Below are 26582 nucleotides of genomic sequence, written 5' to 3'. Positions count from 1 at the left end.
GGAAAATTTATTTTGTTTGCTGTGTTTTTCAAATAAAAATCAATCACATTGCACCTTGTATGTGATGTATCCTCACATGCTGGTGTATCCTACATGCAGCTAATATGCCATTAATAACACCATGTTTTCTATACTTTGTGCATTGTTATGAAAAATTTTCTTGGAACCCGTAGCAAAGCGGGCATACACCTATATTAGCTTAAGACCTGAAGCGTCCATTAGTGCTAGTGCCTCATCATTTGGCGGGCGCCGCCGGCTGTGGCCTGAAAAGATTAAGATAAGACTTGGATGGTGCTCCTCCGGCGAGCAGATCAGCTAACGTGGGGAACGTGGTCGCGGGCATGACGCGGTGTAACCCTGAAAGAATAGAGAGCTCAAGCCCACGCAACGCAACGCAGAGAAGTTCAGAACCAACCGCCAAGGTTCTCCTTCCTCCCGAGCAGTTGCAGTGCTGCTGCCTGCTGGTTTCTTCGGTTAGGTTGCCGGCACTGCAATGTTTTCGAGCTAAATCCATGGAATCAAAAAAAAAAAAGAAGGAGGAAGCGAAACTAAACAATGCAAATGATGCACATTCCAATCATGCACGTTTTGAGAAAGCAAGAAATCATCCAAACAAGAATTCAAAAATCTACGAACAGCTCCACCTAACGCGCGTCTCTTTTCTTAGTTTTTCTTTCCAGAAAGCGCAGAAGGCTTGCAACTATCCGCATTTAATTTCTTCCTATGTACGTTGGAGTTGGAGCTCTGTTTATATAGCACGTTGCGTTGTTGCTGTGACCTTGAGCGTCTCGTCAAGCACCGTCAGGCAGGAGGAACGCGGCGAGCCGAGAAAGATATAGGCATGATTGGTAGCCAGAGAATTTTGAAAACTTCATAGGAACAAAACACTACTCCGTACTACTCGTCGCCGACTGCACGTCGCCCTCTGTTTATTCCGAAGTGCAATTACCCAAGCAATCAAGCTCCCGACGAAGCGACGAAGGCAACTCGGAACCGGCCGGCGATCGCGTCAGCACATGTCGCGGTCTGGCGTGTGGCGTCCGCCGTAGCCACCGAGTCGCCGCTGCATTTTTCTTTTTTAATTAAGAAAAAGTTGCCTATCAACTCGTGCCTCTGCATATGCTAATTAGAATTAATATAAAAATAAGAGTTATAGCTAATAATTATTAATTATCCTTCTTCCGTCTACAAAAGAATGCAATTATGGGATTCGTGCCGGTCAAACTAGTTTAAATTTGACCAAATTTATATTAAATAGTATCAGTATTTATATCTCCAAATAAATTTACTATGAAAGTATAATCTATAACTAATCTAATGGTACTTATTTTGTATTATGAACAATTTTACTTTTTTCTATAAATTTAGTTAAAGTTTAAACTATTTGACTCCTCGAAAAGCGAGAATTGCATTCTTTTGTGGACGGAGGAAGTATCTCACACCCTTTTTCATCTATTAAAAATTCTAACATATACTCCAAAATACATATTTATCATTATCTAATTGTAATAGATTTTGTTTTGCATCACATCTCCATGTGCGTTTGGTATATATTTAATTGAACCATTTATTTATAAATTGATATTCTTATCTCTTCCATCATACATAAATATATGTTGACATAGATAATGAGTAGTATCTTTATATAAATATAAATAAAAATAATAAATTAATAATGATAGAAATAATATTTAGAATTTATATTTCACTTTAATATTTTATTATAATGATATATTTAGATTCAGATTTAGGGGTTACTTTAATTTTTAATAATGATATAATTGGATAATTTATATAGAAATTAGGTGTTGGTTTGCATTATTTTATAATGACATACGTGGATAATTTACACAAAGATTACACAGTTACTTTAGTTTTTTATAATAGCAGAAGTGAGTAATTTAGATACATGTATAGGGCGTTACTTTAGATTTTCTTATATTGGTAGATGTGGGTAATTTAGATACATGTGTAGGTGGTTACTTTGGTCTATTTTTATAATAGCAGAGGTGGTAGTTTATTATGAAAGATAAGAGATCCAATAGATTTTATAAAGAGTTGTCGAAATGATGGTTAAATGTTTCTGATTTCCATAAAAATTCTTAGAATTTTTTTATTTTTATAGAATGTCCACGTAAGGTTCTAGGTGGCTTTACGTGGAGACTTAAAAAGAGCCTCTAATTCACATGCTACCTGACAAACCTCGCACACATAAACTGGGGGCTGCTACCGGCCAAACCCGCTGGTATGCCGTTTGGGGCTTCGCGCCTTGGTGTCATCCTGTCAGGCCTGTTTATTCTTGAGGGGTCAACTGATCAGGAAAACGAGCACGCGTTCAGAAACCTTAAAACCCTGAAAAAAAAAGGAGTCCAAACAAGAGGCCCTTTCTTCTCGCGATGCCCCCCAAAAAGTTTGTTACAAGATGATTGTTCACCTACTACCTCAAGGCATGGCACTGGCAGCAATGAAGAACCAGGAAATCCTCTGAAACTTTCTACTACCAAGTACCAACAACTAACCTTTGACCTCTCTGTCTCTGTCTCTCTCTGAGGCTAAAATAAACACTTGTGACTTGTCAATGAGCTTAACCTGTATATATGTAAGCAAGACGTGGCACCGCCCACCGCCCAGCTAGCAGGAAGCGACATGACCCCCGATGCGGCCTTCGCGCTGGAGATCGCCGTGGTGGCCGGCCTGGTGGTGCTCATCGTCGCCATCGTCGTGGCCTCCTCAGGCGCCTGCCGCGACCCTGCGGCCGGCTCGGGGCGCGCCGCCGCGGTGCACGACGTCGAGCGCGCGCTCGGGACCGACACGCTCGTGACGTACGACAAGGCGAGGGCGGCCCTTAAGGGCAGGAGGGCGTCGGCGTCGGGGGAGGAGGAGGCGCCGCCGTCCTGCGCCCTCTGCCTGTCGGAGTACGCCGGGGGCGACGAGCTGGTGCGGGTGCTGCCGGCGTGCGGGCACTTCTTCCACGCGGAGTGCGGCATCGACTGGTGGCTCCGGAGGCGCGGGACGTGCCCGTACTGTCGAGCCGAGCTGCGGCCGCTGCCGAGGCCGCCGCGCCCGGAGTGCCCGCCGATGCCGCCGCGAGCGGGCGGCGCCACGGTGGGCTGGTAGTACTGTAGTAGTGGGTGAATTTTGATCGGCTGGTAGGATTTCTGCAGCGGAGACGGAGACAGTGAACTGGCGTACTTCGAAGTTCGAAATTTTGTATGTGAGCATTTTCCCTAAAAAATTATATGTACGACTTTCCGTTAAAACAAGAATCTATGTAAGCCTTTTCGTTAAAAAGAGCATGCAAGCCTTGTTGCTGCTAAAATTTCTGTTGGTGTTCTTTTCGATGTTGGCGATTCTAGTAGTAGTATTGGACTATGGCAGTGATCAATGGGCATTTTGTTATGCAGAAACTACCTATATCGATTATAGAATTCCTGTTAACTTTTGACCGCGCAATGTGAGGTTATTTTAAAAAAAACTGGTATCGTGATCACTCCTGAAAATTTTACTAGTAAGAGTTGACTACAGGATGACGTGATGTCAAGGTATTAGACCGAGTTTTCATCTTTAAACAATGACTAATGCGTTGGGCTTGGGCATGCGTTCCTATTTGGGGTGTAAAGTGGAAAATGTTAGTTCAGTTTTTTTTCTCTCTCTCGATTCCTTGGATGCCACAAGAACACAGTTTGCTGATGTGAGGCCTGAGTTTGTGAAAAAAAAATAGGGGGGGGGGGGGAGAACAATCTGCGACCTTTCTTTTATCATTATGGCAATCAGGCAATGGGCAAATAGCGTGAAAAATGGCTAATCAATTTTTTTCATGAGGACGACGACTAATCTTAACAACTTATCTCGTGAATTTGTCAGCAGTACACAGGGGGTAAAACATCAACCATTTTTTGGTCTGTGTACTAGGTGACTACTAGGTGGTGTTAGCGGGTCAGATTAGACTAGTTGTTCCTAAACAATGACTAATCTGTTTTGAACACATTGTCTGGTAGTTTGCGTGTGGACGTGACCACCTCTAATTTCTACTTACAGTTTGCTTACGATTCCTTGAAAGCTACAGTCGATGTTTTCCGGTCTGACTAATCCCATGGCGTATCCCAGTGTGACATGCTTCGTGCCGGCAGGAGTCCTGAGAAGCCCTGTATTAGGTTTTGATAGCAACAGGTAGCAAATTTTACCCAGGTTTTTTTAACGGATATTTTACTCAGGTTATACAGTAGTTGAAGTTGCCAATATGTACTAGGCGCGAGGGCAATGTTTATTGTCCAACGAGTTCTTAAAGTGGGCTCTCATGCCAATAGACCATAACCTAATACTATTACTACAATGTTGTGTTTAGAATAGACCATAGATCAGTGGCGGAGCTGGCAGAAATTCACGCCTAGGGCCACTAATCAAAACACTAAAAACACTTGAACTAGTGCACATATCAAAAACTTAAGATTTTAAATAGCAGGCTATAACTTCCGTTGTAGACGGCTATAGCTGCTAGAAAAAGCTGCCGCGACATTTACCCACTAAAGCCGGCTATAGCTCACTAAATGCCGGCTATAGCCCGCTAAATGCTATAGCAGCACCCCTACTGCTAAACGCCTTAGCCAGTGATTTAAAATCTTGCGAAAACTACAATAGCGATAGTCTTAAAGTACTTAAATTACATGATCTAAGTATATCCTCAATTCCAAGTCAAATTGTACTACATGCTCAATAAAAATGAATTCAATGTTCTGGGCCTCATCATTGAGTAATTCTAATCTACAAATAATGCATAAATAATTTAATAAGCTAATCTGTTTGATTCGAGCAAAAAAAAAAGATTGCCTCGCCGGATAGGATGGGGAATCCAAACTGAGTAAACTGATCATGTGCTCCTCCTATTGTGCTGGCAGCCTTGCAAGAGGCCGATGAGCCTCCGGGGACCGCGCTATGGCTGCAGCCTGCAGGAGCCGCCTCCTGACCGAACCGGCCTCCAGGCGTGGAGGTACCGCCGCCCTCCAGTCTGTGAAGGGACTAGGGAGCTAAGACTAAGAGATAGAGTTTAATAGATAGAGAGATAGAGAGGAGAGATGAATGCGGTCCGCCGGCTACCGCCCTCGTGCAAGGTCGCCGGTGCTGATGCGCCGCCAGCCCCAGCCGCTCCGCCTAGGGTTCAAGCGCGCGCAGCGAGTTGAGGCGAGAGCCGGGAGGGGCGGCCAGCTCGTCCGTCGGGCAGAGAGGGAGGGGCGAGCGCTTGCTGGGCTGTGAGCCCGAGATATAGTTTGGGCCGGCGGCGGACTGATAGCATGGGCCATCCTCACAGAATTAGTTACTGAAGCATGGGATAAAAAGAGAGGCACGAGAGGTTATTTGGGCCACGCCTAGAACTACGGCCCTAGTTGCTCTATGGCCATATCCGCTCCTGCCATGGATGAAGGGCACACTCACAAATAAAAAACACCCACGCAAGCCGGTGGTAGGAGCATAAATGAGATGGAAGAAAATGGATATGGTGGATGAGATGAGAGAGTTTAATATTTTTTATTTCTTATAAGTGGTCTTTATAGCTATGGGTAGCTGTAAGAGATTTCCTCCTTACTGCCTCCTTCCATAATGTTGAGCCGGTCTTTATAGAGCTATAAAGATCACTCTTGAAGCATGTTGCAGCTGCCCTAAACCATTTAGGCGAATTGACAGAGAATGAAATTGACAGCTGCAGATACCAACCCTTCAAAGCTCCGCGATGCAAGCAGATCGGCCAAGAGAAAGCTACGCTTGGTGACAGATTGGCAGAGCGAAACAGAGCTCAAGACACTATGGGAACCAGCGTGTTTGCCGTGTGCCAGAAGCACACGGCAAAGGCTCAAATACACACGGCAAAGGGCACACGGCGAACCGGCGTTGGCAAAGACGACCTTTGCCGTGTTCAACTTGTCGGGCACACGGCAAAGGCTTTGCCGTGTGCACTTTTGACACTCGGCAAAAAAATGGAATAGAAATAAAAAAAATCCGCCCCGCCGTCGCTGCCACCACCACGCCGCTAAGGCCGCCACCACCAACTGCCCGCTGCTGCCCTACCTGCCGCCGCATGCCACCAGGCCGCCACCACCGGAAGCTGCCGCCGCCGCCGCTGGAGCCATCTCCCCCTCCACCATCGATGTCGAGCACCGTAGGAAGAGGTCGTCGCCATCCCCTAGTGCGGCCTCCCGCCGGGGAAGGAGGGGAGGGGGCGGCCGACGCATGGTGGCCGGATCCGGCCACGCCGCCATGCCTCCCGGTGACGGTGTGGCCTCCACCGGGGAAGGAGGGTCCGGGGCCGTGGATCCGGCGGTGGGAGAGGAGAGGTAGGGGACCGCGCGCCGGAGGAGGAGGAGGAGCAGGGGAAGCCGCCACTGCCATCGGAGAAGGAGGACCAGAGGCCGCCACCGTCGCGCCGGGAGAGGAGAGGGAGGCGCCTCGCGGCGAGCCGGCTGGAGGAGGCCGGCTGGGCGCCCGTCCTCCCGCTCTGTCCACGGCGGGAGAGGAGAGGGAGGGGTTGCGCGCCGAAGGCCGGAGTAGCCACTCCGTGCGCGCCGGATCTGGATCCGGCCGGAGCGGTCAGGGTGGCGGCGCCGTCGGAGAGAAGGGAGGGGTGGCGGTGGCAGCGGTGGAGAGGAGAGGAGGAGAGGATGGAGGGTGGGGGAGGGCGGCAGCAGGAGTAGGGGGTCGAGGGGTAGGGTTTTATGGTGGGGGGAGGGGCGTGTGTGTTGGGCCGGGCTGGGGTGTTTGTTGGGCCGGATAAGTTTGCCGTGTGCCCCACATTAAACACACGGCAAAGACTTTGCCGTGTGCCCTAGGGTCTGGCACACGGCAAAGATTCATTATTTTATGCTGCCATTTTTAACTAAACCATCTCAAGTTAAACTAAAATTTACTGAATACACTTTAAATATCTTGAAAATCTAACTCAACATTTTCTGTTTCATTATTAGATTGGAAAAATCATTATTTTATGCAAAATTAGCTAAAGTTCAATGTGTTTCCCATGATATTGTTTAATTGCAAAAAAATTTAAAATTATCAAAGAAAATCGAAAAATAGCCAAACTTTGGCATGGATGATTGTAAGATATGTATTGCATGCATAAAATGTTTCCAAGTCAACAGCCAAATTGACCATCACTTTCGCTTCAAATCTCAACGGCTCATATTCAACTATATAGATCCTTTATGGAGGTGCTTCGATTTATAAGGAGAACAGGTGATAACTTGTGTGAAACTTTTTCAAATTTTTACCATAGCGTCCATGTATGAAATCATGATATCATTACAAATTTCACATTTTTCAGACTTCATTTGCTTTTTATAGAAATTTAAAACTGTCGGGCCACATGCTCGAGGGAATGGTTCATGATCAAGAACTTCAAATTTTCCATTCATTTTTTGGATATGGTCTCACATGAGATCTCATGATGTGAATATTTTTTTTTGTTTCATTATTACTCCATGTAAAAGTATTGCAATTCAAACTTCACTTATTCTAGGAAATTTCATTTCTTGAAATAAAAAATTTAAATATAGCAAAAGATCAAGAAAAACTACCAAAATATAATTTAGAGTCCCACATAAAATATCAAGTTACCCATAAAAGTTGCAATGGCAGAATCAAGATTTTTGGAGAATGTTTTGCCGTGTGCCAACACTTTGCCGTGTGTTTTTGATGTAGCACACGACAAAAATGTAACATTTGCCGTGTGTCTTTTGTTTACCGTGTGTCAGTCGTCCCGGCACACGGCAAAGCCTAGCTTTGCCGTGTGCCCAAATCTTTGCCGTGCGCTGCACCTTCGACACACGGCAAAGGCGGCGTTTGTCGGGCACCGTTTGCCGTGTGCCCGACATATGGCACACGGCAAAGTCTTTGGCACACGGCAATCAGGCGTTTCCCGTAGTGAGACTTGTATTAGCTAAGACCTGAAGCGTCCATTAGTGCTAGTGCCTCATCATTTGGCGGGCGCCGCCGGCTGTGGCCTGAAAAGATTAAGATAAGACTTGGATGGAGCTCCTCCGGCGAGCAGATGAGCTAACGTGGGGAACGTGGTCGCGGACATGACGCGGGCCGGCGTAACCCTAAAAGAATAGTGCTAGAGCTCAAGCCCACGCAACGCAGAGAAGTTCAGAACCAACCGCCAAGGTTCTCCCTCCCGAGCAGTTGCAGTGCTGCTGCCTGCTGGTTTCTTCGGTTAGGTTGCCGGCTCTGCAATGTTTTCGACCCAAATCCATGGAATAAAAAAAAAGGAGGAAGCGAAACTAAACAACGCAAATGCACCTTCCATTCATGCACGTTTTGAGAAAGCAAGAAATCCTCCAAACAAGAATTTAGAATTCTACGAACAGCTCCACCTAACGCGCGTCTCTTTTCTTAGTTTTTCTTTCCAGAAAGCGCAGAAGGCTTGCAACTATCCGCATTTAATTTCTTCCTATGTACGTTGGAGTTGGAGCTCTGTTTATATAGCACGTTGCGTTGTTGCTGTGACCTTGAGCGTCTCGTCAAGCACCGTCAGGCAGGAGGAACGCAGCGAGCCGAGAAAGATATAGGCATCAGCGCCGGCGCCGCACTCGCGCTCCAGATCGCCGCGGTGGCCCTCGTCGCGGCGCTTATCGTCGAGGTCATAGTCGCCGCCGCCTGGGGCGTCGCGGGGTGCGGCGCTGCGGTGCACGACGGCGACGTCGAGCGCGCGCTCGGGGCCGCCACGGTCACCACGTACAAGCGGGCGGCGGGCGCGCTGCCTGCGCCGGAGGGAAAGGCCGCGGACCGCTGCGCCATCTGCCTGTCGGAGTACGCCGGGGGCAACGCCGCGGGCACTTCTTCCACGCGGAGTGCGGTGTCGACGGCTGGCTCCGGGCGCGCCGGACGTGCCCGCTCTGCCGGGGCGGGCTGTGGCCGCTGCCGCAGTGCCAGCCTCGTTAGACGGCGGTGGCCGTCCCCTAGCGTAGGCATCAAGCGCCTCACAAGAACCGAGTACGAATCGGCTTGCTTGTTGAATTTTTGTAGACTGCTTCAGTTTGACGCAGAGTCTCTGAACCGCTTCCGGATGATTCGCCACTGGTTTGTTGTTGTCATGGCGGCACAAGAAGAATCCGACCAGAGTTTGTTGCTGTCTTCCGAGTTCCGATAGCAGCATTCCGACCACACCGCCGCCTCCCAACGTGCATAAATAGCTGGGCTGGGCAACGCCGTGCCCCAGCACCCCCGCCTCTCATCTCCCTTCTTTCCAAGTTCCCACGATCCCGCAGCCGATCGAGAGATGAAGCGCCCCGAAGCCGCCGCCGCCGCAGGAGCGAGCCGCAAGAGGAGGCGCTTCTCCGTGGGCAGCACCGAACACTACGAGGAGCTGTCCCGCCTCGGCGAGGGCAACTTCGGCGCTGTCGTCAAGGCGCGCCACCGCGTCACGGGCCAGGCCGTCGCCATCAAACGCCTCACCTTGGCCGACGCCGACGGCGGCCTCGCGGAGGACCCGATGCGCGAGGCGGGCATCCACGAGGCGTGCGGAGACAGCCCGTTCATCGTCGGCTTCCACGGCGTCGTCCGCGACCCGGGCACGCCGCGCCTCTGCCTCGTCATGGAATGCGTCGACGGGCCGAGCCTCCACGACTACCTCAACCGGCGCCGCCGCGACCCGAAGCTCCCGGAGGGCGCGGTGCGAACCGTCATGTGGCAGCTGCTGACGGCCGCCAACAAGATGCACGACAGCGGCATCATCCACCGGGATATTAAGCCCCAGAACATCCTCGTCGTCGGCGATCACAGCGCCGTCAAGATCTGCGACTTCGGGCTCGCCATGTCCACGTCCGACGCGCCGCCGTATGAGCAGGCGGGCACGCTCTTCTACAAGGCGCCCGAGATGCTGCTGGACATGCCCGTCTACGGCGCGGCGGTCGACGCCTGGTCCCTGGGATGCGTCATGGCGGAGATCATCAGCGGGAGGCCGCTGTTCCAGGGCTGCTACGAGGACGGGCAGCTCTGCGCCATCTTCGACGTGCTCGGCGTGCCAGACGACAAGACATCCGGGTTTCTCCTCCACGCCGTTCGCCACCAACTTGCTGCCGGAGCTGGACGTGCATCAGAACAACTATCTGCGCGAGCTGTTCCCTGAGGCGACCTTGTCCAAGGAAGGATTCGAGGTCCTCAACGGCCTCCTCACCTGCAACCCCGACAAGCGGCTCACTGCGAAAGCCGCGCTCGAGCACATGTGGTTTGCCAAGGTCGACGAGTTGAATCTTCCAAGGAAAGATGAGTTGGCATCGGCATTGCCCGGGAAGAAGATGCTCATGGTTCGTGCGGCTTGTGCGAAGAAACGAAAGCTGCAGTGTGTGTGACTTCTGAATTCTTTGGATACAAGGATAAGATAACTTCTACAAGATCTGTGGCACTCCTGCAGTTAAATTTCAGATCGATGAAGCTGCTGATGTTGTAATTTCAGATACATGTGTTCAAGTGCTTAGTACTAACAGATCCTCTATGGCTTATGTACTGTGTGTGAACGTTATGATTCAGTAAGTAGCATCGTTGACATCCTTTGAGATGAATTTTGCTGTGTCTTTCTGTTTGTCTTGAGCATCTCGACCCGGAGTGTGCGACAATGACACCCGAAGCAATCATGGCCGCGGTGTAATCAGCGTGTTCCTTCGATCAACATACATTGCTCGTTCTTGATTTGCTTGCATTGTGGCACATTCGCAATGCAAATTTTGTTTGGAGGTGTTTATGTACGAAGGCTTCCGGGTTCTCAAATTTTGGGAGAAACAAAACTACAAATACGCAGAGCAAAAAAATTTCAAGGCGTTTATAATAATTTTTTCAACAAATCGTTTATTATGTTTTTAAGGGCACAATTGTGCTCAATTTAGCAGGCAACTATTATATTTCTTTTTTTAATTATGAACGCACACTTTCAATTTGCTTCTTTTTAAAAAAAATTAAATACACGGCCGGACCATAAATTTGGCTCGACGTGTCATCTATCCAGACCCTCAAATTTTCAAAATACACATTCAGATTCTTAAACTTGCTAATAGTATCATGTTTGGTCCAAATCATAGTTGCTTAAGCCAAATCAAAAGTTATATAATTTGTTTGAATACAAAGTTATATACACACAAAAAATTATAACAAAATTTAATTGTACGAATGAATATGTTCAAATACAAAAGTCTGTATAAAAATTTTGCCAACGAAAATCATATGGCAAAATTTGTAAAAAAAAGTAGAAAAAAAAGAACAAATTTTGTGGGAAACATTAAAGAAAAGTTTTGAAATAAAATTTTGAAACTATAAGAGTTGAGCGGAAAAATTAAAAAATAAAATTTGGACCCACATGTAAATTTCACATTAGCATAAGTGCTTCAGCTTTATAATTTAAAAATAGTAATTTGGATTTCACGTGACACAATTAGTAAATTTATGAATCTAAATATGCATTTTGGAAGTTTAGAAATCTGGATAATACTACAAGCCAAGTTCGACGACCAGCCGTGTGCAGTTTACTCCAAAAAAAACTTTCAACTTTGCCAGGCTAGTTGACACAGAACTGGCCTGAGCTTCGACCAACTGTGTTGCTTGCACTTGATCTGTCTAGCCGAGATTGGAGCACCTTTTCAGGTTCAGGTGTTCAGGTGCCAAGCACCTCTTAGGTAATGGTGCTACAGATTTACTCAAGTTGAGGCGTTGTCATCACTCACCAGTCATTGGACAAAAATGAAACTAAACTGTGTAGTACAATGTTACAGTATCACTGTCAAGATTTGCCCGAAGAAAGACGAACACATTTGTGCAATAGCATTAGCGGATGAATTCAGGGCAGCAACAGAACCTCATGTTTCGACAGCGGGTGAATTCAGGGCAGCAACGAACCTCATGTTTCGACAGTATCAGTTGCCAACTCGGACTAAATAGATGGACTGTTCAATTTGGTGGATGGACAGAGGACAATGCACAGCTTGCTCTGCAAAATTTACCCCTTCAAAACTCCGGTAGCAAGAGCAACCACCGGAATTGGGATCCACTAATTTTGTCGCTTAATTTGGTAAAGGGAGCTAGAATTACACATGATTTGAATTGGATTATATAGTACACACATGACAAAATAATCAAAAGAATGCCTTCCAAATCAGGTCGCTGCACATACCATCCCGCTTTGGGGCTAGCTGCAGAGAGGGCAGGGCACGAGGCCGTTCTCATTGCACGCGGAGCACGGCACCCGGCTGGCGGCGGTAGTGACGGTGGCGTCATGGAGCCAATGACTGCCGCTGCACCCGCCGCACACCACGAACCAGGCGCCGCCGCAGAAAGCGCACGGGCCGTCCCCCGCGCCGCGCCGCGGCGCGCGCCGGAGCACAGGCCGGAGCTGAGAGCGCTCGTGCAGCGCCACCACCTCGTCGGCGCAGCCGAGGTACCGCCCGTCCACGAACAGCCGCGGAGGCACGGGGAAGGCGGCGGCTAGGCCGCTGGCGCAGGGGCCGTCATGGTCGCACACCAGCGCCCGGAGCTCCTCCCGGTAGGGCGCGTGCATGGAGACGTCGCGCTCCCGGAAGGCGACGCGGAGGCCCTCGAGCAGGCGGCGCACGCGGGCGCAGTCCTCGAACGTCTTGCGCACGCCGCGGAGCGACGTGGTGTAGAGCACCACCGCGCGCTCGCCGCCCGGCGGGCACCGCCGCTCGAACGCCTCCAGGGGGTCCGCGACGCCAGCTGCCTCTCCCCCTCCTCCTTCGCCGCCGCCCGGCACGCCGTCGCCGTCGTCGCCATCGTCGATGTCATCGCGGCGATTGGCCACCTCGAGGGCCTGCACGTAGGCGTCGACGGCGCGGCGGAACGCCGCGAGCAGGTCCGGGTCGAAGAGCGTCACCGAGGCCAGGTCCGGCCGGCGGTAGCAGCCGGCGCCGGCGGGCTCCCCAGGACCCGCCGCGCTCACGTCGCGGTGGTCCGAGCTGAGCTTCATCTTTTTGGCCTTGCGCGGGGTGACCCCCGGCGAGACGTTCTCCTTGTCGCCGTCGTCATCGGCACCGCCGCCGGGCACCTCGTGCGCAGCCGCCCCTGCTTCATCAGCCGGCACCTTCTCCTGCGGCGCCGGTTCTTGGAGGTGGGCGCACGACGCCGCCGGCGCCGGAGAGGACCCGGCAGCGGGAGGGAGCGCGAGGAGGATATTGGACTGCGTGGCGGCGTTGGGGAAGGACTGCAAGGTCCTGAGGATCCTCGATCTGAGTCCTCCCATTCCTCCTCACCTCCTTCCCTCCAACTTCACTCACTCACTCACTCTCACCGACGAAATGATGATTGGCACCCGCAATGGCCGCTCGATCCTGCGGAATTGGAGGGGGAAGGGGAGGACGGATTGACTGCTCAGCTTAGGATGCCGCGACAACGGTTTCAGTTTCTTTGTTTCCCCTCTGTTAATTATTGGAGTGTGGGCGCGGACGCCAAGCGTGCGTGCGCTGTTGGGTGCCCCCCCCCCCCCCGCAACGGCTAGGAGAAAGGAAGGGGCGGATTTGTCAGGGGGAAATGTCGCTCGCCGTTTTTGAAGGAACCAGGGAGGGACCAACGGCTACCTACCTACAGACAGCTGGTGCTGATTTGTTACGAGAGGATAGTACTGCCGACTGGTTGGTAGCTGATGCTAATTTAGGGCCTCTTTGGGACGGCTCCGCCCGGATGGGCTCCGACTTCTTGCTACAGTAATAAGCACTGCTCACTGTAGCGATGAAAAAAAGGGGCTACGGCTCCTTGCTACAACCAACGCGGGGAGGTTGGAGCCGCCGGAGCCACGAATGACCGGCTTCTCCGCTCCAGTGAACAGTGGTCTACAGTACTTGAACAGTGCGGGAGCCGGAGCTGGCCGGAGCCGTCGCAAAGAGGCCCTTAATATAATAGAACAGTACTGCTGGCTGGTTGGCTGACAAACCAAGCGAACACAATGATAAGATTCCAGCGCCAAAACCAGGTTAAAGAACACCTGACATTTTACAAGGATTTGCTGAACTGAAACTGCAAGCATCTGATCTGATCATTCGAAACCAAGTCACGTTCCAAAAAGCCGGTTCAGCAAAAATAAAAACAGGATGATTCGGTGCCCGAAGGTGGTCAGGCAATGACCTGCCACGCCTACGGCTTTATTTATGGATCATAATAAGTTCATAAACACAAGGCATAACAGCACACATAACGGCACGTTACAACACGGCGCGGAGGCCTCTACGTCCCCCGACCCTCTCCAGGGATCAATGTTCGAGCACGCGGTAGTACAGAGCTTACAGCGGCTGCAGGTGAGCACGGCGGCATCAGAAGGGAAGGAACACTACATACTGGCCCCAGCAGCGGCACCGCCGCCATCAGAAGGGAAGGAACACTACATACTGGCCAGCCTAGTGCTGAGCAGCGGTGTCAGGTAAAGTACATCTCAAAGCAAATGCGAGATAATGTCCTAAGCACACGGTGACGCATCCCATCTGAAACCGAGCAACCTTTACGTGCACCTTACAGCGGAGGCGCCTGGTTGGATCTGCCCCTTGCTGTCGCAGTTCACTGCTGAAGGTTCTTGAGGGGCGACACTCGCCTGGCCCGAATTCTCAGCCTCCTTTGCTGCCTCTGCTGGAGGAGCATCTGTCTTCGTTTCAGCAACAGGGGGTGCAACAGGTTCGGTCACGCCACCATCCTCTTTCTTCTCTCCCTCTGAAGATGCTGCCGGAGGCAACACAGATTCAGCCGCCGGAGGCACTGTGGGTTCAGCTGCCAGACTGTTCTCAGTTTTCTCCTCTATCTTCTCTTCCTCTACTTCAGGTGCCGGTGGAGTTACTTCAGATTCAGTTGGTTTCGCATCTGATTTATTCTCTGATTCTGGGGCAGCGACATTATTAGTCTTCTCTTGGTCTTCGGCGCCTTGTTCAGTCTTCTCTGGGGCATCAGCACCAGGGGCCTCCTCTTTCTTCTCTTCGCCTCCAGTCTTTTCTGCAACATCTGCACTGGGGACCTCCTCTTTCTTCTCTTCTATGGCGTTTTCAGCATCCTTCATCTCCACATCAGTGCCTTCCAAAGTGCCACGGTCTACAGTTTCATTGGCATCCACAGCATCTGCATCTGCATCTTCTTTTTTCTCCTTTTTGCCCCTCTTAGAGCTTGATCTACCACGTTTAGGGGTCTTCTCACCTTCTGGGCTCTCAGTTGCCTTGACCTTCTCGCTTAAGCGTGCTGACCGTCTGGGAGTATCACCTGCTTACAAGCTTTTTAGAGGGAGCAGCAAGACCTTGAATATTGAGGTCCTACTAGTACCAAAGTAATTATGAAAAAGACAAAAAAATAACTAAGAGGAAGTTATTAACAAATGATGAGATCTAGATGCCTACTGGTTCCCCAATCGAACTCTGAAGATGCAGGGCCTCCAGGATGAGCTTTCAGGTACTGGGTCAGTTGTCTCTTGCTCTTGATCTCCTCGCCAGTTGGGGAAACAAAAATAACCTCAAACTTTCCACCCCTAATTGGGGCAAGCTGCAATGTCACAGGCAGAAGTTAGCACTACAAATATCCAATGAAACTACTCATAAACATGGAGTGAATCTGAACTCTAATTTTAGATGCTTTCCAGGCAGTGTTTCAGATCTAATATGTGAGGCAACACCACCAGTATCCATTTGTTACATGATACAAACATTGCACAAAGAGCTAGCCAAAAAACAAGAATATCAAACTGAGAAACAATGCCCAAACAACACAGCTAAAAATGATTGAACCCAGAAAAGTCCCACATAAATTCAGAATAGATCAACTCTCAAAATGAGGTAATAATAGATTTGATCTTCAGCTCTTCACGTGAGTTTTCCCAACAATTTGTTGTCAAACATCACAACAACAACAACATAGCCTTTTTTCCCAAGCAAGTTGGGGTAGGCTAGAGATGAAACCCGAAAGAAATAAGTTCAAGGTTCAGGCACATTGATAGCTAGTCTCCAAGCACTCCTATCCAAAGCTATCTCTTTAGAGATATTCCAATCCTTAAGGTCTCTCTTAACCGACTCATCCCACGTCAGTTTAGGTCTACCTCTACCCCTCTTTACATTATCGACCCGCTCAAGAACCCCATTGTCAAACATCAAGTTTTCTTAATACTAGGATGACAGAAATTACAACGTTGATAGTTTGAATTACTGAAGCTGGCTTAATACGAACTCAAAGCCATTTGAGATCCATTCTCTTTAGCGAGAAGACATAATAAAAACTTTTAATATGAAAACAAAGGATATGAAAACGGTGATACAAAAAATATGCATAACTAGATGCAGTGCTAATTTCCAATTGGAACCACAAATTCAGAATTCTCGTTGTAGTTAACACTTGTCTAAAAGGGGAACAAATTATATCTAGACCACCCAGCCATGCACTTAACAGTTTTTCATTCTTTTAAAAAAACAGAAAGAAAAGGAAACAATTGTGCGTAATACTACCCTTGTTCGAAAAGATAAATATTCTCATCCAGTTTCTATCTATATAAGTGAGCTCTTAGCTTCAACAATTTTGTCTACAGGAGAGGGCTCCAGGTCATAATTGGGACAGAATTAACAAATTACAATTGGAACATTGTTAGTCAATCTATAAATAGAGAACCACAAGATCAACACATCACAGGACGACCTTTTAAAACAACATTTAAAAAATGATTAAGCCCATATGATACTTGTCCCACAATGTAAATCATCCCAAATCTGAAAGAGAATCAATCATTGATGCCAGGGCACTGTTTTGATCCATTGAAAAAAATGGTGTTTAATGTTCTAAGTGCTAATATGTTCCTTGGCAATCTGAATTCTCCATATGCCAGGACCACCCCTTTAGGCCATTACTATCTATCTAATAAATATTGAAATGAAAGGAACGTATTTAAATTCATGGTAGACAATTTGACAAAAATGTGATGTGATGTTCCTGGGAGCTAATCTGCTGTACTCTTAGTTGGATAAAACCAGCATGAAAGAAACCAATTGAAGGACCCAGATTGCAGAGATATAAATGATGTGGTCTGCTCTTTTATTAACCGAATGATGATAGAATGTTAGCAGATCGGATCTTCCTTGGCTCGCCCTCACGCAGGAGGCTCTGAGCTCCTCAAGGTCATCCTTCTGCTTAACCCCACACACACACCAACAACCAGGCTAAATAGCTTGTATCCTAACAAACCACTCCTATCTTTAAGCCTAACAAACCGAAACAAGAAGATAACTATGCCTAAGTTGTTGTGGACGCCAGCTGCTTGCTCCTGCGCTGGTATTTCTTGCCAAAGATTGTGTCCACAACACTCCCCCCCCCCCCCCCCCCCCCGACCAAAAAGCTCGTCCTCGAGCTTGAAATCAGGGTGACGATCCTTGAATTTCTGGAGAGGCTCCCAAGTAGCGTCCGCTGCACTGCGTCCCTCCCACTGGACAAGGAGATCCCACGAGTTCCTGTTCGGCATGGCACGCAGGACCTTAGCTGGAACAGGCACCGCGCGCCCATTAGCAATAGGAGGCGAGGCAGGGAACCCATGGCCGTTGGAGGCTCGCCATGATGCTTCTTGAGCTAGACGACATGGAAGACATCGTGAATGCGAGCCTTGGCTGGCAGCCTCAACCGATAAGCAATCGAGCCGATCTTCTCAACCACCTGAAATGGCCCGTAGAAGCGCGGAGAGAGCTTCGATTTGGCACCGTCAGTGATGCCCGATGCAGCGCGCTGATGGAGACGGAGCCCAACCCAATCGTTCACTTGGAACGCTAGGTCCCTGTGAAGCTTGTCATGTAATCCTGGGCCGGAAGAAGACGCTCCTTGATGTCCGCCAGGAACACGTCGTGGTGCTGAAGCTGCTTGTCCACCGCGACGACGCGCGCTAGCCCAGGTTCATACTGCACCAAGGATGGCGGAGGCCGTCCATAGACGACTTCGAACGGCGTCGCTCCGTCTGGTACGACGTATTGAAGCAATACTCCGCCCAAGGCAACCAGCGGAGCCAGCTGCGCGGCCGGTCACCTGCCAGGCACCGCAGGTACATGCCAAGCACCCGGTTGGCCACCTCCGACTGGCCATCGGTCTGCGGCCGGAACACCGAGCTGAGACGGAGCTTCACGCCGGCGAGGGAGAAGAGCTCCGTCCATAGAGTGCTGGTGAAGACCGGATCCCTGTCACTGACAATGGAACAAGGGAAACCGTGGAGTCGCACAATGTTGTCGAAGAAGGCTTGAGCGACCGACAGAGCTGTGTACGGATGACCCAAAGGCACGAATTGTGCCATTTTGGAGAAACGGTCCACCACCGTGAGCACGACCGACTTGCCGCCGATCTTGGGGAAGCCCTCGACGAAGTCCATGGCGATGTCGCTCCACACGGACGACAGTACGTCGAGGGGCTGGAGGAGGCCGGCCGGATGGAGGTGCTCCGTCTTGTTTCGCTGGCACACCAGACAGCCGCGAATGTAGTCGCGGACGAACCTGGCCGCCTGTGGACAGTAGAACGAAGATCGCAGCCGGGCGAGCGTCTTCTGGATGCCCTCGTGGCCAGTGCCGTGGGCGTGGTCGAGCAACTGGGGCCAGAGCGACGACGACGCCGGAACGTAGATGCGCTTTTGGTGCATTACAAACCCGTCGGCCTCGGTCCATCCTGCATCCGCGGCGCCGTCACGGATCTCCTAGCGCTTCACGACGAGCTCGGGAAGCGATGCCGCCTCCCGCCGGAACGCATCGAATAGGGGAAATTCCGGCCGGAAGAGCTGCTGAGCAAGGACCCGTGCGCCCGGTTCATGTTCGTCACGCCGCGAGAGGGCGTCGGCGGCCGCGTTCTGCTTCCCGGGCTTGTACTACACCTGAAAATTATATCCGAATAGTTTGCTTACCCAGGTGTGATGGGGGATGGTGGAAAGCCTCTGGTCCCGGAGATGTTTGAGGCTGCAGTGATCCGTGCGCACGAGGAACTCCGTCGTCCACAGATATGGCCACCAGTGTCGCACGGCTTGCACGAGACCAATAAGCTCGCGTTCGTAGGCTGCGAGCTTGGCATGCTGTGGAGCGACTGTCCGACTGAAGAAGGCGATCGGGCCCTGACCCTGGTGCAACACTGCGCCAAAGCCCGATCCAGATGCGTCGCAGTCGACGATGAACCTTTCGGCGAAGTCAGGTAGTTGCAGTACTGGAGCCGAAGTCAGTGCACGCTTGAGGTCGTGGAACGCCGCCGTGGCCGCGTCACCCCACCAGAACGCATCCCGCTTGAGGAGGGCCGTGAGCGGAGCGGCGATGACACCGTAGTTGTGGATGAAGCGCTGATAGTACCCCGTGAGGCCTAAGAAGCCACGGAGTGCCTTGAGGGAACACGGCAGGGGCCAGTCTTGCACCGCCTTGATCTTGTCGACGTCCATGGACACGACGCCGTTCTCGATGACGTGGCCGAGGTAGTGAATCCGGCGTTCCCCAAAGGAACACTTAGAGCGCTTCAGCACCAGCCCATGGTGGCGCAGAGTGCTGAGTACCGCGCGCACGTGTTGCAGATGCTCCGTCTCGGTGCGGCTGAAAATAAGAATGTCATCAAAAAAGACCAGTACGCACCGACGCAGGAACGGCCGAAGGACCTCGTTCATGATAGCTTGGAACGTGGAAGGAGCGTTAGTGAGGCCGAACGACATCACCAAAAACTCGAAATGGCCGTGGTGTGTGCGGAACGCCGTCTTGGCCACATCGTCGGGGTGCATACGGACTTGGTATCCGCTGCGTAGGTCGAGCTTGGTGAAGAAGATGGCGTCCTTCAGTTCGTCCAGGAGCTCTTCCACGATCGGGATGGGGAACTTGTCCCTGATGGTGTTGCTGTTGAGAGCCCTGTAGTCGACGCAGAAGCACCAAGAGCCATCGCGCTTGCGGACTAGCAGGACCGGCGACGAGAACGCCGATGTGCTTGCTCTGATGATGCCTTGGTCCAACATCGCCTGACACTGGGCTTCAATTTCGTCCTTCAGGAGTTGGGCGTACCGGTATGGGCGCACGGCGACCGGCGGTGTGTTTGGTAGCAGATGAATCCGATGGTCCAAGGACCTTGGCGGTGGCAGTCCCACCGGAGTCGAGAAAAGGTCATCGAACTCGGCGAGCAGGGCCTGCAGAGGATTGACGCCCTAAGTCGCCGTTAGCCGCGGTGATGGCACGTCAGTGATCCCGGTCCACTGCACCTTGTGATCATGGCGCCAGAAGGTCATGGACAGCTTGTCGAGGTCCCAGACCACCGGTCCCAAGGTGCGCAGCCATTCGCACCCAAGGATCAGGTCGTAGCCCACCAATGGGATGGTGTAGAGGTCGACGGAGAAAGGTTCGCCGGCGATGTCCATGTGCGCCCCTTGACAGACCCCGGATGTGGGAACCCTGTCGCCGTTGGCGACTGCCACCGAGAGACCCGGCCGTGGGACCGGTTTGAGGCCGATGCGGTGCACGGACGCGTCGGAGATGAAGGAGTGGGTAGAGCCGGAGTCGATCAGCGCGATCATGACGGCGCCACCGATCGTCGCGCGGAGCTGGAGAGTGGAGGACGTGCGGATGCCGGTGACCGCATTCACCGAAACGATGATGTCGTCGTCCGCCGTGCCGTCGTCGGACGCGTCGTCGTCACCGAGTTCCAAGTAGTAGATGCCTTTGCCGGAGCAAACTTTGGCATGTTCCTTGGAAAATTTCTCGGGACAGTTGAAGCACAGCCCCTCGAGGCGTCTCTGGGCCATCTCTTCTGGTGACAGGCGTTTGAAACGGCCGTCCGTCGGTGTTGGCGCCTTGGGTGTTGCCGCCACCGAGCTGGGTGCCGGGGCGCTTGGGGCTGACGACGACCGAGACGAAGAGGCCATGGAGCGCTGAGACGCATGAGACGGTGCGCGCGCTCCCGTGGCGGGCAGCTCCGTGGTCACGTGTTGGCGACGTTCGAATGCGCGGGCGAGCGCCATGGCGTCCTCCAACGTTGCCGGCTTCTGCAGTTCGACGTCGGTGCTGAGGGGCTGTTACAGACCCGCCGTAAAGATGGCGATCTGCTGCGGCTCCGTGACGTCCTGGCAGCGCGCCAGGAGCACGAGGAACTGCTCCTGATAGTCATCGACGGTAGACGTGCGACGGAGTTGGGTGAGTTCGCCCAGGGGGTTGCTGCGAAGCGGCGGCCCGAAGCGCCGGTTGATGCCATCTACGAACTGCATCCAAGATGGAACGCCCTGATTCTTCTCCAAGCGGTAGTACCACTGGCTGGCGGCGCCGTCGAGATAGAAGGACGCCGTCGGAACCTTGAGATGTTCCGGCGTACCGTAGGCGCGGAAGAACTGCTCCCCTTTGTGCAGCCATGTGACGGGATCGTCGCTGCCGTCGTACTTGGGGAATCGCAGCTTGTGGCCGCACGCCGGCGGTGGGCCAGACGACGAGGCGTCGTGGGTGTCGAAACGGCATTGCTTGTCCAGGAGCTGGGTCTGGACGTTCTTCACGGAGGCGGAGATGAGGCTGGCTTCTTGGCGAACGGAAGAGATTTCCCCGTCATGCGCTTGCCAAGGTCGCCGACCATCTTCACAAGCTTGTCGAACATAGCGTCCATGGAGGCTTGGGAGGCCGGCGCGTTGTCGCCGTCCTCGGACATTGCGGTGGAGCGATGGGGTTAGCGGCGCGCCGGGGAAGGGTGGGACGTGGGCAGGCGATAGCGGATGGGTTTGGCCAAGGAAAGACCTAGACTGATACCAAATGATGTGGTCTGCTCTTTTATTAACCGAATGATGATAGAATGTTAGCAGATCGGATCTTCCTTGGCTCGCCCTCACGCAGGAGGCTCTGAGCTCCTCAAGGTCATCCTTCTGCTTAACCCCACACACACGCCAACAACCAGGCTAAATAGCCTGTATCCTAACAAACCACTCCTATCTTTAAGCCTAACAAACCGAAACAAGAAGATAACTATGCCTAAGTTGTTGTGGACGCCGGCTGCTTGCTCCTGCGCTGGTATTTCTTGCCAAAGATTGTGTCCACAACAATAATAGATGTAAAACAAGTAGTAGACGTGAAATCAAATAAAGAACATGTTCAGTGGCCCCGGGCTAACAAGCATACACCAAACCTCCACACAGATTAGTGAAAACAATCTAAGCAAGAAGAAAAAGTTACACCACAGAACCAACTGAGCCAAAATCAAGATAAAAAAAGCCAAAATTAGTCAGGATGCTGCTAAAGACCAGATGAATTTGTGAAGGACACAGATGCAGGTGTCAGTGTTCGACTCTGGAGCGGTTCTTCAATTCAGCAAATTCCAGAAATTAGGATGTCTTAATTTTTTCCTTGCCAAGGAAAGAGACTAGAGACCCTCACACAGGATTCATGTAATAATACTACCTTATGACCATTTTCACTTCTACACCAAATATATGCATGCATGTAACATTTTTCAAGAGTAGATCTCTACATCTTCTTTAGTATGTTGTGCATAAAGATCCACAAGGGTCATATTGATTCCAGTAATGAAAAGCTAAAAAAACGAACTAAGGATGAGATGAACTGCAATTCACTGGTTCATCCAGCCCACCTCCTCCTTTGTGTGGTTGTCCGAAATCCCTCCAGGATTCCTTGGACTAAAGCACTAAAGCTCTGCCACCCCATAAATCCCTCCCTGGCGGCCACCCTTTCACCAGTGAGTAACAAAATGGATAGCCTGCCTCCACCTCGTCTCTCTGAATCTCAGTTTCATCAAGGACAGCTATGTTGCCATGGCATGCTCCTCTCATGGCTGGACACATCACCTGCCCTCCATCTTCCCGCTTTCACCCTTCAGCTATTGTGTCTCAGCTGGGGCGCTGCAGGCTACACACTGGCCAAACTGCCACGCGAGATGTCCGATGCGAGTCAACACAGAAAAAAAAAGTTTTGGGCATGCACATCATGGTATCTAGAATAGCATCTAACTACATCAAAGGGACTCCACAACATTAATGCAGACCAGTCCAACCCAATCAACAATGAAAACTCAGCAATCAAAAAACCAAATTACAATAGAAAACGACAATGGAAGCAATAAATCATATATGTAATCCACAAAAGCTCAGAAAAGACACAATCTCACCAAATCTAGAATGCTACAAGTTATCACCAGGTTGCTAGATTAACTTCCTAACTGGTAGCCATTTACCACTTTCCAGAAAGTCAATATGGAGGTGGGCCCTTTATTTCCAGGGCTAGTGTTTGTACTCTTTCCCCTTTCTCGTGATGAAAGAAGTGCCATGCTCCATGCACATTCTTAGCGGGGAAAGGGCAAACCGACAAACTTTGTTTTGGTGCTTCTTTACGAGAGACATTGATTTAAAAGCTTGAATTTCCCGCCTCAAGCTCAATTATGCTTCATACCAAATCATGAATGTTTAGCAATCAAGCAGGGATTTAAAAAGGAAAGCATTGGGCACAGATTTCCACAAATTGTTTAAAAAAACTTGACCTGTGAGGGGGAAGCCGCCCCGAGCATTAATGTAAGAATAGACCTCTCACACAGGCCGAGAAAACCCCGACCCCCTGCCCCTGCCCCTGCCCCACCCTTACATAGGGGGATTTCCACAAATTGTCACATGATAAATTCCAAATCATTACTGAATTTGAAACATACAATCAAACCACCCATGGAACAAGAGGGAGACGGGCTGTGTCCGGCGACTACGCAGTTAAATTCCATGAAGCAGGGACCTCAAATGGATTTCCAGGACAGACTCAACCCAAGATAAAATGGTTTTCACCATGAGAGAACCATGCTAGGCACCACCTGTACTCATTTGTAAGAACTAAGAGCTGAGGGATGCTATCCTGACCTTTAAAATCACCTAAACAGGTATCCTAACACCTTCAGGACTTGATCGTCCAGAAACAGACCAGCAACGTCAAGGTTACAACACGACCTTGCAGCTGAAAATTGGTTAAAAAATGGACACCCTAATACATCTAAAAAGTGGATGCCCTAATGAAAAGAAATCGAGTGGAGCAGGCAGACCATTGCTGCAATAGGGCGAGCTAATGAAGCCGTAGTCTACAATACTCGCACATGTTGCAACCCAATCGCAAGCCACCGCGAACGAGCTCAAAATTAAGCTCCAAAACCTTTTAACCGAGCCCGCATACAGCCCTAGACTCCGTAAAGCAACAGACGGCCCCACGAACGGCACGAATCAAGCTTCAATCGAGCTCGGAAACGGGAAACCCTAAGAACCCGACGACCCGACCCGCGGCGAAATTCGCAGAGACCGAGCCGAGGCCGCCGGATCCGCGCACTAACACGCCCCGCAGCTCACGAGAGCGCGACTTCGGAGCCCGAAGCAAGCTGCGAGCAGAGAGGACGCAGAGGAAATTGGGAGGGGGCCAAGCAGAGCGGCCAGCGAAGGCGAACCTTCTTCGTCCAGCCAGAGGGCGCGGGGAGCTCGGTTACGCCGGCCTCCTTCTTCTCCGGCGTCTCCTCGACCGCCGCCGCCACGTGCTCCTCGCCGGTGGCCATGCCGCTCGCCGGGTTTCGAGTTTCCTCTTCCCGCTCTCGCTGTCGGAATTCGCAAAGGCGCTCGTGCTGCGGCTGCTGCGGAATTGGGGAATGGATTGGAACGGACGGGCGGGTGGGGACGGCAGAAATAACGGCCCTCCCGGTGGCCTGCGGCCTGCGCGGCTGCGGCCTCGGCCACGCAGACGGCGTGAGCGAGACGGAGACCTCACATGAACCCGGCTCACGGATCCGTGAGAGGCTGTCGGCAGACGCGTCGGGAGCCGCGGGGTGCACGGATCGTGGACCGCGTGCAGGAGCTCCCCTCGGGGGGCAAACGGCGGGACCGAGAGGGTGGCAGAAAACCGCATTGCATTCCGCGACCCTGGACGGTTCTACTAGTAGTCCGCTGTTGTGGGTATGGGCGGTGCGCACGAAGCGAAGTACGGCACGCTGGCTGGAGGGGCCCGGGCCGTTGACACGTGGGCCCCTTCTAAGCGGGCCCGATGTATCAGTCAGGGTGGGTCGTCAGCGATGGGAACGTGGCGAATTCCCAGTGGCTGGAGCTCGGATAGTGCACGCAGATGCGATCCTATCGAGCGCCGGGCACGTGCTGGCCGGGAGTGTTACGTGGGATCTGGTAGCAACACGTGGCCTGGGGAAGCGACGAAATGGAAGAGCTTTCTCATCCTCACTGCCCAATGGTCAATGGAGATTGGATGATTGCCGTATGGTGATCATCTGTCCCAGGGATGCAGTTTGGCCGTGTTTAGACTTTTGGTAAAAATTTTAAAAGAGAATTTACTATTTAGGAGTTTTAAATAACTATTTGTAAAAAAATTTCACGAATGAGTCGTAAATAGTGAGATGAATCTAATGAGCCTAATTAATTCATGATTAATTCATAACTAGCGAATGGTTACTATAGTATCACTGTTGTAAATCATGAGTTAAGTAGACTCATTAGATTCATTTTGCAGTTTACAACCCCATCTGTGCAAAAATAAATAAATAAATTTAATTTAATACTCCATGCATGTGTCCAAACATTCGATATAATGTTTTTTGTTATAATTTTTTTATCTAAACACACCCTTTGTTGGAAAAGGTCTACATAGCACATTCACCTATCGACAGTCGACTACTTAACCCCAATCTATAAAACAGGGTATTCCACACCCCAAATTTACCCCCTCAAATGGTTTTGGACGGTGATTTTATTTTTATCTTTTTATTTATTTTCAATGAATCATCGAAAAATCATAGCAAATCAAATAAAAATCATAAAATAGAAAATCAAATTTTGTTAGACTCCACATAAGCAGCAGAACTACACAGTGAATATATAATATTGTATGTTTTAATATATTTTTTGTTGTAGATTTTTATCTATTCTTTTCTATAATTAATTGAAATAATTCATAACTGCAATTTCAATAGTTCGATTGTGGTGAAATTTTTATGGTGACCTAATTATTGTATACTTGAACTGTATTAAAAATTTCATACTTATTGGATAATGTATTACATAGTTATATATTTATTTAGGGGTTATGCTTGTTAAATCTATAACTAAGTTATATATGATCCAATGAGTACGAAGTTTTTACTACCGTTCAAGCATACGATAGTTAGGCCACCATAAAAATTTCACCGCAATTGGACTATAGAAACTATAGTTATGAACTATTCAAATTAATTATAGAAAAGAATAGATCAAAATCTACAACAAAAATTTTGTAGCACAGCATACGATATTATATATTCATTGTGTAGATATGCTCATATAGAGTCCAATAAAATTGAAATTTCTATTTTATAATTTTTCTATAATTTACTATAACTTTTCGATGGTTCATCCGATATAAATTAAAAAAAAAAAGACAAAACCACCGTCCAAAACAACTTGGGTGGGTTATTTGTCCGTTTTTGGAAAGGTGGGATGTGGAATATCCGATTTTACAGGTTAAATAGTCGATTGTAGATAGATAGAGGGGTTATGTTCCTAGTTTGTTTTTGAAGTACTATATACTCTGTCTGCCTTTGAAGTCAGTTTTTAAATTTCAAAAGAGATGTCAATTTTGTAGTACACCATCATATAACTCCTTATTGTGGAAAAAATG

General features: G+C 50.2%; 3 protein-coding genes and 2 pseudogenes across 3 annotated transcripts; 3 read left to right on the top strand and 2 right to left on the bottom strand.

Moving 5' to 3' along the window:
- The first annotated feature begins 2641 nt into the window (after positions 1 to 2641).
- On the top strand, positions 2642 to 3266 carry LOC120688336 (E3 ubiquitin-protein ligase EL5-like). Its single transcript, XM_039970617.1, has one exon. The coding sequence runs from the start codon at positions 2647 to 2649 to the stop codon at positions 3115 to 3117; it is 471 nt and encodes a 156-aa protein (XP_039826551.1). The 5' UTR covers positions 2642 to 2646; the 3' UTR covers positions 3118 to 3266.
- Positions 3267 to 8066: 4800 nt separating this feature from the next.
- LOC120688751 lies at positions 8067 to 9112 on the top strand (annotated as a pseudogene).
- Positions 9113 to 9265: 153 nt separating this feature from the next.
- Positions 9266 to 10337, top strand: LOC120688750 (annotated as a pseudogene).
- A 1516-nt stretch (positions 10338 to 11853) lies between these two features.
- Positions 11854 to 13458, bottom strand: LOC120687758. The gene has a single exon (XM_039969783.1). It carries the CDS (start codon positions 13226 to 13228, stop codon positions 12161 to 12163), a length of 1068 nt encoding a protein of 355 aa, XP_039825717.1. The 5' UTR covers positions 13229 to 13458; the 3' UTR covers positions 11854 to 12160.
- Positions 13459 to 14076: 618 nt separating this feature from the next.
- LOC120693242 (methyl-CpG-binding domain-containing protein 11-like) lies at positions 14077 to 24591 on the bottom strand. The gene is made up of 3 exons (XM_039976652.1): positions 24379 to 24591; positions 15354 to 15495; positions 14077 to 15219 (listed from the first exon to the last, which is right to left on the bottom strand). Exons 1-3 carry the CDS (start codon positions 24481 to 24483, stop codon positions 14477 to 14479), a joined length of 990 nt encoding a protein of 329 aa, XP_039832586.1. The 5' UTR covers positions 24484 to 24591; the 3' UTR covers positions 14077 to 14476.
- Positions 24592 to 26582: the final 1991 nt, after the last annotated feature.

This window comes from Panicum virgatum, chromosome 9N (assembly GCF_016808335.1).
Source record: "Panicum virgatum strain AP13 chromosome 9N, P.virgatum_v5, whole genome shotgun sequence".
Lineage (NCBI taxonomy): Eukaryota > Viridiplantae > Streptophyta > Magnoliopsida > Poales > Poaceae > Panicum > Panicum virgatum.
Note: the sequence above shows the minus strand (reverse complement) of the source record. Positions and strands in the feature narration are given on the sequence as shown.

What these genes read in the sequence shown, in the direction of transcription:
- LOC120693242 (XM_039976652.1), bottom strand. Translation starts at nt 24,483, where the DNA reads ATGGCCACCGGCGAGGAGCACGTGGCGGCGGCGGTCGAGGAGACGCCG. An exon ending in CCTCTGGCTGGACGAAGAAG is followed by an intron (nt 15,496 to 24,378) that starts GTTCGCCTTCGC and finishes GTGACATTGCAG; the next exon opens with CTTGCCCCAATTAGGGGTGG. An exon ending in AGAGTTCGATTGGGGAACCA is followed by an intron (nt 15,220 to 15,353) that starts GTAGGCATCTAG and finishes GCTTGTAAGCAG; the next exon opens with GTGATACTCCCAGACGGTCA.
- LOC120688336 (XM_039970617.1), top strand. Translation starts at nt 2,647, where the DNA reads ATGACCCCCGATGCGGCCTTCGCGCTGGAGATCGCCGTGGTGGCCGGC.
- LOC120687758 (XM_039969783.1), bottom strand. Translation starts at nt 13,228, where the DNA reads ATGGGAGGACTCAGATCGAGGATCCTCAGGACCTTGCAGTCCTTCCCC.